Source organism: Pagrus pagrus (genome assembly GCF_965226575.1).
Source record: "Pagrus pagrus genome assembly, chromosome: 5".
NCBI lineage: Eukaryota > Metazoa > Chordata > Actinopteri > Spariformes > Sparidae > Pagrus > Pagrus pagrus.
In genome coordinates, this window is record NC_140189.1 from 28,424,820 (window position 1) to 28,440,898 (window position 16,079).

Below are 16,079 nucleotides of genomic sequence, written 5' to 3' on the forward strand. Positions count from 1 at the left end.
TCCCAGTTTTGACCTGTAGGTGGCAGCGTTGCACTTTGGGGGCGTCTGGTCCGCCGGAAACAGAAAGAGAAGAAGAAAGAAGGGAGTAGAAAAACTGTCGGTTAACGTATCCGACACAAAGCCGCGGCAAAGTGCCGTATGGTAATACTCAGCTGCGTGCCTGCATATTTAATATAACAGCTGTAGTGGTTTTTTTATGTTTTTAAAAGTAGGGCATTTGTGAGCTCCCGCTAGTCGCGTGAATCGTTGCTAGCTAGCGTTAGCCAAGTAACTAGCAGCAAGCGCTGGCACGTTTATCGCCATTTTGCGCATTCAACAGCCCAAGACTTTCTCCAGCAGCAAGGTAATCATCCCAGAAATGGCTGGACACTGAGGGCAAACACAGCGTCTCGCCTTGTGTCCGCAAATGCGCATAGTCCCAATAATTATATACGACTGTTATGTTGTTGCAGGCTTTTGTAACATGGCAGAGGCAGACCGACCGGGGAAGCTCTTCATCGGTGGACTGAACACCGAGACCACCGAGAAGGCCCTGGAGCAGTACTTCAGCAAATATGGGAGGATTGTCGAAGGTGCGCATTGGGTCACTGTTGGTCGTTTTATTTTCTGTTCGTGCCGTGGGATAATATGTATAAGATAAGCGTTAAAAAAACAGCAATGCTATGTCCGTTATTTGTTTATAATCACCCATCAGCCAATCACCCATAACGTTAAAACTAATGCCAGCTGTTACCTTAATGCATTCCAGATGTCAGTGAGAGAACTTGCGTTACTGTAGTTGTTAAGGCATCAAATATCTGCTTTTTCAGCTTCTTATTGACCTTTGATTTGCATTAAGGATAGTTTCTGGTTGTTATAAATTTGTATTTATTTTTCATATGAAATGTATAAAGCATGTTTTGTAATTTTAAACAAACTGGTGCATATTTATCAGCTCATTCCCCCATCATTCATTTGCAAAGGAGCTTGTTATTGTTGGAAGCAACTTCATTTTGCAGCAGGACTTAGGAAAACTGTTGAAGGAGACCCACTGGTGAAAACCAAGAGGTTTAAACTGTAAAATGGGGTTGTAGACAGCAATGCAATCAGTTTGAGCAATCACATAACACAGCTCTCTCCTCACTCTCATCCCTCATTTCAGTTCTCTTGATGAAGGACCGTGAGACAAACAAATCAAGAGGCTTCGCTTTTGTTACATTTGAAAGTCCAGCCGATGCAAAGGATGCAGCACGGGAGATGAATGGAAAGGTAAAGACTACCTTTAGTCAGCCAAAAAAATCTTCTGCAAATCTGATGGAAGTCAGGATATTAATTGTAACTCCTCTACCACAGTCTCTTGATGGCAAGCCCATCAAGGTGGAGCAAGCTACAAAGCCTCAGTTTGAGAGCGGCGGCAGACGAGGACCTCCACCCATGCATTCCCGCAGTCGTGGTCCACCCAGAGGCCCCCGTGGTTCTAGGGGAGGTCCTGGTGGTATGAGGGGTCCACCATCCAGAGGTAAATTTATTAAATAATTTGGTCATTTGACTTTGTAAAATAGTAGAATGCATGTAATTGTAAAATATTTACTTTGAGTGCTTTTTATGATGTGTCTTTTGAGCTCAGTGAGTTAATATTTGGATTTCTTATCTGTTCAAAGACTACTATGATTCAGGGAATGGAGAACCCTACTTTAAAGGGATGTCATCCAGAGGTCCTCCTCCATTGAAGAGAGGACCCCCAGTTCGTAACGGAGGTCCCCCACCCAAGAGGTCGGCCCCATCTGGTCCCATGAGCAGACGTAAGTGTTAGGGAATTATGTTGCATGTGTTTTTTCAATTTAAATGCACCCGGAGATGTGTAAGTGTTTTTAAAAAAGACGTACTGCCCGAATACTCACAAACTTTTTTCTTCAACTTGGGAGTGTAGACTTCAATAGATTTCACTTATCATCTGTGTGGCTGGCTGTGTGTGTGTGTCTCAGGGTTATTTAGTGACTAATGACCAGTTTGTCTTCATTTTTTTGTGTTTCAGCCCCCATGTCAAGGGACAGGGATCCCTATGGACCACCCCCTCCTCGCAGAGACTCAATGATATCCAGGAGGGATGATTATCCATCACCAAGAGATGACCATTACAACTCTAAAGACAGGTAGGTCATTTTATATTTAGTTACATAATACATTAATGACAAACTGTACAAAGCCCAGTTTTTGCAGAGCTTGGTGAGTTTAAAAGTATTTCAACACCTGACATCTTTACAGTGTTAACTTAATATAAGTAAAACAAAAGAAAATGGGGTTGATAAAGAATTATTTTAATCCTGTTTCTACTGCTCAAAATATCAATTTGATATCTTGTCTTACTTTGACAACACATGGGCAGCTGACTCTCAGCTTTAACTCCAACAACAATTTTTATGTTAACTTCAGCGAAATAAAAGATAAATAACCATTTTTGTCAGTTGTTAAATAAATAATTCATACATCATTGTTCCGGGTCTCTAGTTAATTGTGCTGTCTTTCACAGCTACTCCAGTCGGGATTATAATTCCAGAGATTCGCGGGACTACGGACCTCCTCCCAGAGATTATTCATACAGAGAATACAGCAACTCTAGTTCCCGAGATGACTATGGCTCAATGTCAAGGGGATACAGGTGAGTAACGGTTGATCCAAAAGGATAAAAACTGAGACTGGATTTCACATGGTCCTCAACTAATGATTGTTCATATTATTTAGTGACCGCGATAGTTATGGCGGAGGCCGGGAACCCAGAAGCTATATGGATCGTCCAAGTGGTGGCTCCTACAGAGATTCATATGATGGTTACGGTAAGATATGACTCCCATTAGTACAAGATCTGACTCCCATGGCACAAAGAAGAGCTGCACAAATAACCAACCAGATCACAGCATTGACTACCACCATCTCCGGTCACAAGATGCTGCAGTTTTCCCTCCCCAGAGGAAACCGCATTTGCCGCAACACTGTCCTGCAATCCATGTTGCATACTTTCAATGCTGTCAAAAATATATACCCATTTGGCTTCTCGGCTGAAACACGAAATTAAATTGTGACCACATCACAGTCGATATTACCGTTGCTTTCAGCAAAAGAATCAATGTATGTGGCAATATCATGCAGAACATATAATGAACCCCAGAGAGTTGGCAATCATAAGGAAGTCCTTGGAAACATCCGTTGACCACTGAGTATGTGTTGCCTAGCAAAGCACTCCCTCAAGGAGTAATGTTCAAAAATCCATCAAGACAACTCTGAAAACCTCGTCCTTACCTGCAGTTCTAACACTTGGAGCTCTAAGAGGAAAAATGGCTACTCAGATCAATGGCATGCTGAAATGGGTAACACTGCCCATCTTTTCCCAGTTCTTGGATATGTAACTGCCCATACCAACAAAATATCCATGCTAAATTTAAGATCAATTCCATAATGGGACATTTAAACATGTCATCCATTAATAGTTATTTGTCAGATAATGAATTCTATTGGCAAAAAATGAGCACTTGATAGTGCAGGAAAATGTATCAATTGAACCTTGCCAATTACCTGACCCATTGACCCTGCAGGTAACTCTCGCAGCGCCCCACCTTCACGGGGCCCTCCACCATCCTATGGTGGAAGCAGTGGAAGCAGTCGTTACGATGACTATGGCAGCAGTTCCCGGGATGGCTATGGCAGTCGTGACAGTTACCCCAGCAGTCGGAGTGACCAATATCCACCTAGCCGTGGTGAGCGAATGGGCAGGCAGGAAAGGGGCCCAGCTCCCCCTGTTGAGAGAGGCTACCCTCCTCGTGATTCATACAGCAGCTCAAGTCGCGGAGGGCCACGTGGTGGCCGTGGTGGCAATCGGCCCGATAGAGGAATGGCTCGCAGCAGATACTGAACTGGACTTGGAAAGCACATTAAAGCAAACGTCAGTCGCCGTGCACAGTTAACAAGTGTTTTGAAATAAATTTGACATCACAAACTAGCCATGTCTAAGTCTGGAATATAAACCTTAGCTTTGAACTGTATCTTGACTTTCCCAGTTTTTTTTATGTGTAAAGGTTTTTGTTTTTTTTAGTCTTTCTCTTGCTCATGTAACAGTACAGTTACCAAGTGAGTGTTAGTTTTTGTACATTCAGTGCTGTTGGAATCTGCAATGCCCTATAAGTCTGGCTTTCCTACTCTAATAAAGCTTTTAGTTGTACCTTGACCACTGCTCATCGATTTTCCAAACAGGACAAGAGACGCTACCATGAATGTTGAGTAACAAAGTTTTCTGTGAAGCTTAGGTCTGCTCATGCTATTTAAATAATCGAGTGACTTGAGTTCATTCTTAACACAAATGTGTCGTCAACTGGACACTACTGTTTTCAAGCGTTAGGCAAATGTCACTGTCAAAATGTTCCAATGTAGTTTCCTTGGAAATGGATCCATCACCCTAGAGCCATTTGATGGCATGCAACGGCAAAACCAAAGGCAACAACAACCAAATGCAACTCGACTGGTAGTCAACAGCTGGTAAGCAAAGCAAACCTCTTTGTTTCTCATCTGTAAATGAGTTTCTCATTGTCCTGTATTGCAATCTCCCCTCGAAGGGGGGTGACATTCAAGACAACTTTTGCCTCAGAGGAAAAAAAGGAGGTCAACTGAATATCCCCTTTTCATTGTTGTCCGTTTTCATGAGCTAAAATTGTCCAAAGTGCAGCAACATCTCAAGAAGTTTCGTCCCTTTTCAGCAATGAAGGTTTAACAGCCATTTTACCAACTGAGCCCTCGAAACGAACCTTTTTGCCTAACGAATCGTCCAATCTCAGTAAAATGATTGGCAACAGTGCATTTTTTCAAATTCATGGGTAAAGATATCTAGGTATTTTTAAGACACTTCTTGTTAAAAAAATTAAAAGCCATTTTTAAATAAGAGCCATTTCTCAGTATCAAAATATTTTCCACAAGCATGCCACTTCCAACAATGGAGACCTCTGGAAGAACACCATCGTCCTAACTGCCAAACTGGACCCAATCACTGAAGCGAATTCTCAGTCGGACCGAGGACTACAAAATGATTTTCAGATGTTTCGTGAATACATGAATAAGAGAAGGGCATGATGTTAATATTCTGTTCTCATTGCAGGATGAACAACCCTCTAAGGCAACTGCCCTTGCAACTTACCTGAACTGTGTCCTCAAGTTATTGGACCAGTGAAACCACAGTGCACCAGTGCGGGTATGTCAATCAGACTAATTGTACACTTAACTCTGTGCCAGGGTTCCAGTGGTTTGAGATTTTCACAGTACTATATTACAATCACTTTAATTATCAGTTACAATGATCTTTAACAGAATGAAATCAGAAGGGTTTCTTGGTTGAACCAATACTTTAATTTGAATTTATCAACTTTCATATCAAAGTACATGGAAAAAATGTTGGTGGGATGAAAAAGTGCCACAGCTTAAAAAATTAAAAGTTATAAGTTTTAGGGTCTTTGCAAAATGAAAATACTAATTTTCTGCATTTAAAAGTTTAGAAACCTACTTTGGAAATGCAAACTGACCAATGTTGTGATGTGATGGATGTATATTGCTGTAGTTGATGTGTAACAAGTTGTTTTTTCGTGTGTTGTCTTTCAGATGCTGGCGCAGGCTTCTGTCGAGAGTGCAGGTTGATTCGTTTCTTCAAGCGGGAATCGGTGTTGGAAGTGGAAAGAACACGAGCTGAGGATTTACTCAAATTAACATTTTGTGGTGTTTGCAATAAAGACTTTGAAAAGATTTTTGTTGTTGGCTCAATTTTCTTGTCATAAAAAAAATAAATAAGAATGCTTCTTGCACGATTCTCCTGTGAACGTGTTACTTCTACCTGGTTGTAATTGGTTTAAATGAATTTAGGGACTTTTATAGTGGTGATAAATAAGCATATACCCATGATTTACTTTTACCTTTCTTAACTTTTAGATCTATTGAGGGAATCATGATATCCTGCAGATAACCCAACTCGGGCAACATAAATCATCTTGTGGCAGCAATAATCATAGTTTTTATTGCTGTGTTTCAAGTGGCTCATTCACAAAACATTGCTGGTGAAGCCAAGCACACCACATGTCAGGCCTATACTGATCACATACCATAAAGTGAGTCATGCATGTTTCTCCTGCGAAATATGCTGATGCACATCAGATATCGGTTTCCTGTTGGAGCTTCCTGATCCTTACTGCGTTGTAACCTGTAATGCAATAAGAGAAAATGCCTTCTGCCAGCAGCATGTTGCTACTTTGCAAAGGGAAAAAAAAAAAAAAAACTCCTGTGTATTGTTGAGGTGCCTATTTGCCAGTAGGGGTGATCATCAGTTTTGCGTATAGAAACAGCGTCGTCCTTCCCCCCGCCGCCTCTTTTTTTAACTTCTAGCAGAAGTGCGGATGTGAGTTGCATATTGATACGGAACAGGCCGCCAGCTTTTTTTTTTTTTTTTTCTAAAGCAATGCTTGCTTAGGCAATGGTCATTTTTCTGGAGCTATGAACCCAGAGGAGCAGACGGTAACGTGGTTAATATCACTGGGAGTGCTCAGCTCGCCTAAAAAGAATATAGCGGACCCGGAGGAGTTCCTGAAAACATCGCTGAAGGATGGGGTCGTCTTGTGCAAGCTCACGGAGCGGCTCGTACCTGGCTTCACTCCCAAGGTGAGTTGTTGATTTAAGTTAAGTCAACAGAGGCCGAATGATCGACGGTGTCCTGGCGAAAAGGAAGGAAGGGAGGGGTTTTCATTAAACTGACACAGGCGAGAAGTTCTCCCCAGCGGCAGGCCTTTCATTTCTGTAGCTCCCAGCACTCCCGGAGCCATGAAGTTTTAATAACCTCCTTGTTTTAGCATCGTGCGCATCGCATCGAGTTACAGCTGCATTTTTTTTGGGGTCTCATTTATACAGACAGTGAGATTTCAAGATGCGGTTTCCTGTGAAGCGAGGAAATGTTCCGCATTCTTGATGTGAGTTGAGTTGAGTTGGTGTGAACACCCACCAAAACAGGACGGAGAAATCGGGCAGGGAAGTGTGGCACGGAACATAAGCGCGTACACCATTTTGGATGGCGGGACGTGAAGCGAGGTGACACCGCGGGACACGGGAGCTTTTCAGCAACTTTTTTTCGGACGTGCTTGGTGGACGCTCGTGACATGTTTGCTTTAGTTGGTGAGATGACAAAGTTGATAAGTGATAAACAACAGTTGCAAAGACGGTTCGTCACTTCCTCCTGTGCGGCTCGGCTCTTCCCGGTGCGACCTCCCCCTGCAGAGAGAAAAAACAGAAGGGTAGCGTGCAACTGGAAGCGGCTTACCAAAATAAAACCGGAAGTGGCAACTTCTCTATTTTATCACGGCCTCGAGATTCAAAATGTTTATTGTCACTCCGGTACACTCACTCACAATAATAATAATAATAATAATAATAATAATAAGATAGAAAGAAAAACAGTGTGTGTATACTATATGTACATCTTTGTACATGAGACACTCAGATAATTACAGAATATAAAGGTTGTGCAAAGATAAGTGTAAAACAGCAATAAATGTGATCAAGCGTACTGATTGATTGATTGAAGGTGCAGCAGCCACGGTGGCAGTAAGGTGCATGGTGCACATTCACTTGTCAGATACTGCACTGATAGTTGGATTGACTTATTTGTTGAGAAGTCTTATGACCTGAGGAAAAAGCTGTTCCTCAGTCTGCCGGTGTGTGATCTTAGTGTCCTGCATCTCCTCCTTGAGGACAGCAGGGAGTGAGGGTGAGTGGGAGGCCTTCATGACCCTCAGGGACTTTCTGAGGCACCGCTGGTCATGCAGTTCCTGCAGGCTGGGCAGCTCGCACCCGGTGATGTGCTGGACTGTCCAAACTAGTTTCTTTTCCTTTTTTCCTGTGGTTACTGTGGTTCCTTTTGTTATTAGTGTGAACACACAAAAATAGAAATAAAGGAAAGAGAGAGAGAGGGGAAAAATACATTTAGCCTCAACAATAAAACACTAAAAAATGACACATCTAGTTTTGTGTGTTTTGATAAGATGCCACAGATAATACTATTATGATCTCAGACAGGCATTGTTGTGATTTAGTTACTTAACCATTCCATTATCTGTTCACAGAATAACAGGGTATTCAACATCACTTTTTACAGAAGACAATTGCAAAGCAAAAATCTAAATTGAAAGGGTAGAAGCAAAACAAATAAACAAACAAACAAACGTGTCCCTCCTATTCATTTCCCAGCGCTGCGACACAGCCGTTGGTTTTGAGTTTTATTTTGAAAGGTCGCGGAGTGAGCGGATGTTGTGCTTGAATCCGGCTGCTTTGCCGTGTGTGTGTGTGTGTCTGTGTGTGGTGTTAGTGGTTATGTATGCATGAAGGAGACGCAGGAAGAATCCACAGTTGCATTATTAACTGTAGGTAACCACATTTCGGACCGCTACAACAGTGTTTACGCTACTTTACGCGCTTTGCTGCGGGACTGAGATGACGGCAGCGGCGGCGCTAGTTTTAGTGGCTGTGTCAGATGTCTGTCTGTCAGACTAACCCGAGAGCTCTGTGTTTATATATTTATTTCCTCTCTGTGTTTGTGTGTGTGTGTGTGTGTGTTCAGTACTGCCAGGACCCGAGGACTGAAGCCGACTGCATTTCCAACATCAAGGAGTTTTTAAGAGGATGCTCGTCTCTGAAAGTGGAGGTAAGTTGCCCTGTTTATGTCAAGTTTCATGCACAGACGTGCGTTGTTTTGACATGGCCTGACCTCTCTCTGTCATTATCTCCTCTCTCAGCCCACTGCTGTTCATGGAGGAGACTTAAAGGTCTTAAAGTAGATTTTTCAGATTTGTTATAGACGCTTTTGGGATTGTAGGACTGATCGGCCAGCGTCCCTATGCGTCAGTATTGGACGAGTTGAGAATAAGACTCAAAAATCCACTTTTCTTTCCAATTAGGACCCTTTGAAACTCACTCTTGCTCCATATTTTATGTACTTACCCTGCTTGCATTATGTTTTCCTCACACGTCCATGCTGTCAGTCACCCCCACTGGCCAGACAGGAAGAGGACCTTTATGACTAGTGCCTCAGTTTTCAAACAGCCACAAGTTAGTTTTCATCAGTGTTTACTTCCTCTTAATTGTCCCTTTCTCTTTTATGCTGCTGCTTTCAGTGTGTCGCTGCAGGTTGGAAACTCTCCTCAGCGTACGCTGCATGACCGCAGTCAGCAACTTAAAAAGACATTTCTAACATTGGACAGGGACAAATCATTGGCAGATGTTGGGAGTTTTCTCTGTCTCTGTACCAGCCTGTTTGTGACCGCCGCGCTGGACAGTAATTTCTTCCTCCGGGCTTTATAAATAATCCTTTCTGGTCTTGAATCACATCACTTGGTTTCTTTAAACAGCTAATTGAGTCAGCAAGCTCGGCTCGCTGCAAAGTCAAGTGGTTCAGTAGTCCTGCCCAGCTGGCTTGTTATGTCTGGGAGGTCCCCTTTGCTTTTATCCACCAAGCCTGCCTCAGCCCATAATTACACCTTTTGCGGCCAGCCAGTAGCTCATGGGCAGAAGGTTTTTTGGAGAGCCTCTGTCAAATGTAACAGTCAGGGGATGTCTGTGGCGCTACAGCGAGCCCTACCCATCCTTTGGTAAGTGATGTGATCATGGTTAGAGAACTTTTTGTCTCTCTCTTTTTTTTTTTTTCTTCATTGCGTATAGTGCCCATTTTGTCCTGTGACTGCACAAAGAGAGCAGTCATGCTGCTTTCACTTCTGCCCTGAGATGCAGAAAGAGGAAGCACCAATTACAGCTCAAACCCTGTGATTTTTTTTTTTTTTCCTGTAAGATTATTTATATGGTCAGATTTAATGCACTACTACAGTCCTTCAGAGCAACATGATTTCCAAACATGACTCATTGAAAATACGGGCCCTGACCGCGGTCTGGATCTCAATACTGGCAATGTTATCACTGATCAAGGTCGATACTGTGATGTAAGACCTATTTACTGTTGTTTCATCAATGCAAATGGATTTTTCCAGTATTTCCTATTTTACTAACCCGCGGTACGAAATCATTACGCATAAACACTAATGTGTGTTCGAGCTAATCTTGGTAGTGATGTAGACCCTAAGGCTGATCTCATACCTAGATGTGTATCGTCGCACTTGCTTTCAATCTGAATGATGTTGTACACAACTCGTGGTCAAGGGCTGTACTACTCAAACTCTATATTTAAGATGTTTTATTTAAAATGTGAAACCTTATCTGCTCGGGGAAAGCAGATAGCTGTCTGAGAAGGAGCGAGCAAGCAGTGTGTGTGTGTGTGTGTGTGTGTGTGTGTGTGTGTGTGTGTGTGTGTGTGTGTGTGTGTGTGTGTGTGTGTGTGTGTGTGTGTGTGACAGAGAGAGAGCATCGATGTGTGCACAGCCAATCGCAAATGAGTCTGGCACTGTCTGTTTTATTACACTCGGTCACAAAATATGGGTCAGGCTGAACATGTCAGTTTTTATCGCTGTCTTGTTATAGGCTTATTCAAATCCCTGTGTGTGTTTCATTGTGTGTGTGTGTGTGACGTGTGTCTTTGTATTGTTTCTGCTGCGACCGAAAATTAACTCTGTGCTTAGCAGGTATTCCTGCTCGTATCTGAGCAATCGGTAGAACATTTTTTGACTTTGACTTTCTCTTCTTCCACTTCTGACCGATTCCAGGTTGTATGAACAGATGGTCTAATAGCATCTTCTCTGTTCCTCTTCCATCCAGGGCTTTGAACCAGAGTGGTTATACACTGGCGAGAATTTTGGCAAAGTACTGACCACTTTGCTGGCAGTCAACTTTGCCACACAAGGTAAGAGTTTTGCATCTTTCTGTACCTCTGGTCCTCCATGTTGGGGACTGTTTGATCATATTTTGTCCACTCTGACAGTTGAGAGTCAAAAAGCAGTGAGTAGCGGAGCTGCAACTGACGATTTTCCTGACTAATCGATCAGTTGCTCGGTCCAAAAAGTGGCGATCTGTGCTTCTCAAAATCCAAGAAGACATCTTCACATGTCCTGTTTTGTCCGCACCCTATAGATATTCAGTTTAATATCATACAGGAGTAATAAACCAGAAAATATTCACATTTAACAAGATGGACTTTTCTTTGATTCATAAATTATCAAAATAGTTAGCTCTAGTGAGAAATAATCTCAGTTTTGTTGTTGCTTTATATTAGCAGTGGCCTCTTCTATGTGCTATGATGGTGGACTTTGTAATTTTTTACAGACTTTGTGGTGCGTTACCCATGGGCAGCTGGCGTGGCAGTGTGTGTGTTGTGTCATGCTGGGTGCCATGTTTACTCATGTGCATCCATAGCTTGATACACCCTGAATAATATCCTCTTTTGCTCATTCCACGTGGGTTTTATTAACGTTTCAGTTCGGCTCAGAGCGAAGCGGAACGCACAATGTGACTGAATATGAGTGCATCGCTTTTAGACACACTCATACATCCCCTCCTCCCCCTCAAGTTCATTTCTACAATAAGGACGCAGCATAAAGCGGTTCGCAGTGCAGCAGCCCCACAGCAGTTTAGGGCTAATCGCTTCACTCAAGAGTCCTCTTTTGGGGGTACTGAAGAGGTAATACCAGTCTCCTTCCAGTTTCCAGCTCGCAGCGGGTGGAAATATCTAGTCAGCGTTTTTAGACCAATCTGCCCTCTGCATGCTTTATAGTAATTGCATAATGTTTCAGGCTATTTGAAAACATGTGTTTGTGACATTCCTGTGTATAAACAGTGTAGCGGGATATGTGCATTAGATTGTGCCAGAATGACAGCGATGATAAAAGGTATTATTAGTGCTGCGGCTGATTTCTGTTGATTATGCTTTTGATTAATTGATTAGTCTTTAAATGTCAGAAAATTGTGAAAAATTGCCTCCACAGTTTGCCAGAGGTGACATCTTCACAGTGCTTGTTTTGTGGGACTAAAAGGACAAAACCTAGATGTTCAAACTGGGAATAGACAAGATTTTCGCTTTAATGCGTCATCATAAAGTATAAAGTCAAGGTTGATTAACAATGTAATGGTAATACAATAACGATGCTTTCAGAGTTAACATTGGTTCCCAATAAACCGCCACCAGGCACCGAATCTCATGGGAAAATGAAGATTGACTGGTGATCCAGTCAGTTGGCACCATTTCTACGTGCTTTCATGTCTCCATAATACTAAATGAATGAATGAACTCGTGTTTTGTCCTGTGATGTTGGTATTTGTTACCCTGAGGAAAAATGAGAGTGATCCAGTTGTCTTTGTGATGGCGGCAACTACAGTACAACAACTTCGAAACATTTGGGCTGGGAAGTTGTCTGTTTTCACTTTAATTGACAAAGTGTTTGGTATTTTTGTTGTATAACTGACATGATAAGTGATTGATTTAACATCAGTCAAGTAACATCTGTCCTCTGACCCATCAATTAATGGCTATTTGTTATAACACCATATGACATTACCCTCCTTTGGTTTTAGGTTACACTTGCTTTGCCTCTGTTAATGCACGATCAATCTCTTGGGTGCACTTAAATGAAAAGGAGGATGTGTGCCCCAGTGTGAGATGTGGACCAGAAGCCTCTGTCAGCGCTGGGCTCTGCTTGATATGCAAATCTTTGATAGGCTGGCTGTGCCCAGCAGCTGTTCTCCCAATCTTCAAAAGTGAACTTGATTTGAAGTGGATTTGTCACAAGTTAGTTGATATGATCAAACATAAGAGGCGTCTCTGTTGTTTAATCGTGATGCTCTTCCAAGCTCAGCTTTGCTTTGGCCTTCTGCGTGTCTTTGCACAGCAATTTTGTTTGTGTAGGGCAACTGCTTTTGGACGTTGCCTGCATGCAAACATAACAGTGGTATCCACAGGGCTTAGCTGACAGACGGCCTTGTTAGGCTTCACCGTGTGTGTGGGGAGTGGCATGTGGGATCCATGAGCCCCACCTGCAGTACATGTGGACCTTCCCACCGGTTAGGCCTCAGTGTGATGCACCCTGGCGTCTCAGCATATGGAAAACAGTGGGGAATCTGAAACCATTTTCCATCTTATCACACATTGCATGCATTCCAGATGATCTATGGATAAAACAAGGTTAAACATGAAGTGTTGCCGTAGCACATTTTGTTGCCTGTAAGCGACAGTACACCCAAGCATTTGTTGATTTTTACAGCTTTACAGTTTAAGTCTAAGGCCAATGGTTCACCCTTATTATTTTTGATTCTTCTTTAATTTGCACACGGATTATACAGTGGACCTGGCCAGCATCCAGTTGGCATCTGACATGGAGTCTTCAGATAGCGTGCTGTTGCCTGTTAGTCCATAAGGAGGTTGCAGGGCTGCCATGTGTCACTTTTTAAAGTGCGTTGTGGCAACACAATTGATACCTCTGTCAGTGCATCTCAAGGGCTGCACTCGCTCTGCAGGACAGCTGGCAGCTACTGACCCTAAATCACTGCTGGTCTGCTGCAGTGGCTCAGTGATGGCACTGTAGAGGGGTTTGGCTGACGGGAACATAAATTTGATTTTCTGCATTTCAGATAAGAGACGGGGCTGGAGCAGCTTTTGTTAAATGCGTGCCGATTAGACAGAATGAACGTATGTGCTGAAACAACACAGGCTGTACGAGTGATCACTGGTATATTAAAATCTAAAGGCTGTGTGTTTGTTGCCTTTTTGCAGCAGCTTGATCTCATTTTGGAGGCGTGTGCCAGTTTTGATTAAATCAAATCATTCTATCAGGCATTGTAAATGTGTAGCCCGTGTGTGCGTATTTCCTGTCCTGGGGCTGTGCAGAGCAATAGACCGTACTTACATGAATTATCATCAAGTTGTCAGCCCCCAAACTACGTGCACCTGTGACAACTGTGATGATGTGCCGACGATGTGTGTTTTGTTCTATTCACCTGATGAGAGCAAAATCAAGGAGTCATGAGGTTAAAACATCGATGTAACCAAAATAACACTCTCCGTATTTCTTCTTTGTGTTTCCAAAGACTGTTCTGCTGAGAGGTCATGTTCGCAGTCCGGTGCTCCGTCTCCTAGTCAGTCGACGTCTTCACACGCGCTCTCCTCCGCCAAATCCAAAGGCTCTCTGCGCAGGCAATCCAAATCCGTGGTATGGTCTTTTCTATATATATCTCTACATTTTCTGTCGTTGTCTCAATTGACATGCTTCACCCCAGTTTGTTTTCACATTTTGCTCACATTAAATGATTTAATTTATCATATCGTTTGGTAGTTGTTTATCCCAGATGACTGCACATTGCATTTCCTTGCACATTAAGGACATAATTATGTCAAGACAAGCTTCATGCAAAGTCATAACCAGATTAAAAGCAAAATGTGCAGATCTAAGATTGGGTGATTATTTTTTTCAATGCATTGCATATATGCATTCTACGCTCAATTGATTAATTGTTTAGTTTATAAAATTAGCAAAATGCTCATCCAAATTTCTCAGAGCTCAAAGTGAAGTCTTCAGATTGCACAGTCCAAAACCCAAAGACTCTTCATTTTCTTTCATAAATGACAAGGAAAAGCAGCAAATCCTTACTTATAAGAAACTGGAATTGAAATTTCTTGAAAATGACTGAAATAATTAATAAGTAATCAACATAGTCTGCAGTTTTACTTTTGATCCACTAGTCAGTTAACTGAGTAATCATTGCAGCTCTACAGGCATACAGATCTTCCTTATCTGATTCCCGTTTGTGTTGCCGACCGTCTCTTAACAACCTCTCTCACAGGAGATGTCTGAGAACGGTGGAGGTGGGCAGCAGATGGTGAAGGCCCGCTTCAACTTCAAGCAGAACAATGAGGACGAACTGTCATTCAATAAAGGCGACATGATCCTCGTGACGCGGCAGGAGGAGGGAGGTTGGTGGGAGGGAGCGCTCAACGGCAAGACGGGCTGGTTCCCCAGTAACTACGTCCGGGAGATCAAAGCCTGTGGTGAGTTGTGCCACTCCTGAATATAAAGGTTTCAGAAAGAGTTTGTAAAACCATTTTGTATGTTGTAGAAAATTGTAATTTGCATTTAAAGCCATATTTTCAAAGTCAGTCATGTTGCAAAATAGACGGTGACTTAGTTTAGCTTGGTCAGGGAGGGATGGCACGACATTTTTCACATCATTCGTGTTCCATCACTTGATTTAAAAACTAATTAACACTATATAATATCGTTTGCAGAAGAGAATATTAGATATGAATGCTGACGTCTGGAAAAAAAAGATGTAACTGGTGTAGGTCACTGAAGAGCTGACCTGGATTTTCCCTTCAAGACAAAAATAGACATTATTTGGTTGGATGTTAAAAACCCTGAACTAGTTTCGAAAATGATTATTGTAGTCTGATTATTTTAAAAATATTTTTGATGACTATCATGAATTAGTTACTGCTTATTTCCTCTACAGAAAAACCAGTGTCTCCTAAAGGAACTCAGCTGACCAAGAACTACTACAGTGTGGTAAGTGAAAATGACCGAGGTCACTTCTCCTAATGTGTGTTTTATCGAGAGCTTAATACGACTTACAGCAGGAATTCATACATTAAAACTGAATTTGTCAGACTTGGATGTAACAAATACAAGTTATTTCTCCACTTTAAATTACTCGGCACAACATTACTTTGTTAATCCAAAGCACTGATGAAGGCAAAAATGATCCAGACCTTCCCGTTACTAACCATTTTTACTGGAATGTTTTGCCTTTAGGAAATACTGTGCTTCCCTGCAGTCTGACAACATTTAGTATTCTGCTGTGTGTGCTGCTGTTGCAGGTGGTGCAGGACATCTTGGAACATGAGCGGGAGTTTGTCAAAGAATTACAAACAGTGCTGAGTTGTTATCTTCGACCCCTGCAAGCCAGCGACAAGTAAGAGCAATGACAAGGAGATGTGACGGATCCATTACAATAAATCATTGAAGGCAGAGGGCATTGTGGATTCCCAGAGAAATCTCTTTGTTTAACTTGGGAAAGTAACATTTTCAGAAATAAGTCAATAGCCCTACATTTACTGAAATCCTAATCGATGATAATGCTTCTTTTATCATGCATGTTGTAGG

General features: G+C 42.3%; 2 protein-coding genes across 6 annotated transcripts in view; both read left to right on the forward strand.

The window, feature by feature from the left end:
• The first annotated feature begins 72 nt into the window (after positions 1-72).
• rbmx (RNA binding motif protein X-linked) lies at positions 73-4,198 on the forward strand. The gene is made up of 9 exons (XM_084353852.1): positions 73-343; positions 453-572; positions 1,142-1,248; positions 1,333-1,498; positions 1,641-1,781; positions 2,015-2,132; positions 2,510-2,638; positions 2,722-2,813; positions 3,570-4,198. Exons 2-9 carry the CDS (start codon positions 464-466, stop codon positions 3,884-3,886), a joined length of 1,179 nt encoding a protein of 392 aa, XP_084209978.1. The 5' UTR covers positions 73-343; positions 453-463; the 3' UTR covers positions 3,887-4,198.
• Positions 4,199-6,272: 2,074 nt separating this feature from the next.
• arhgef6 (Rac/Cdc42 guanine nucleotide exchange factor (GEF) 6) overlaps positions 6,273-16,079 on the forward strand; it is a 29,704-nt gene continuing 19,897 nt past the window's right edge. Inside the window, exons 1-7 of one of the 5 annotated variants that reach the window (XM_084352860.1) lie at positions 6,273-6,663; positions 8,612-8,695; positions 10,753-10,837; positions 14,011-14,132; positions 14,764-14,968; positions 15,430-15,482; positions 15,794-15,888. In XM_084352860.1, coding sequence (XP_084208986.1) covers positions 6,499-6,663; positions 8,612-8,695; positions 10,753-10,837; positions 14,011-14,132; positions 14,764-14,968; positions 15,430-15,482; positions 15,794-15,888 — 809 coding nt within the window. In that variant the 5' untranslated portion in view covers positions 6,273-6,498. Of the gene's footprint in view, positions 6,664-8,321; positions 8,415-8,611; positions 8,696-10,752; positions 10,838-14,010; positions 14,133-14,763; positions 14,969-15,429; positions 15,483-15,793; positions 15,889-16,079 lie in introns of those variants that run through there. The other 4 variants (XM_084352862.1, XM_084352859.1, XM_084352861.1 and 1 more) reach the window with 4 other exon arrangements.

Excerpts from the sequence above, each read along its gene's own strand:
- rbmx (XM_084353852.1), top strand. The coding sequence starts at position 464 with ATGGCAGAGGCAGACCGACCGGGGAAGCTCTTCATCGGTGGACTGAAC. Across the intron at positions 2,133-2,509 it reads CATTACAACTCTAAAGACAG|CTACTCCAGTCGGGATTATA; the intron begins GTAGGTCATTTT and ends TGTCTTTCACAG. Across the intron at positions 2,639-2,721 it reads TCAATGTCAAGGGGATACAG|TGACCGCGATAGTTATGGCG; the intron begins GTGAGTAACGGT and ends CATATTATTTAG.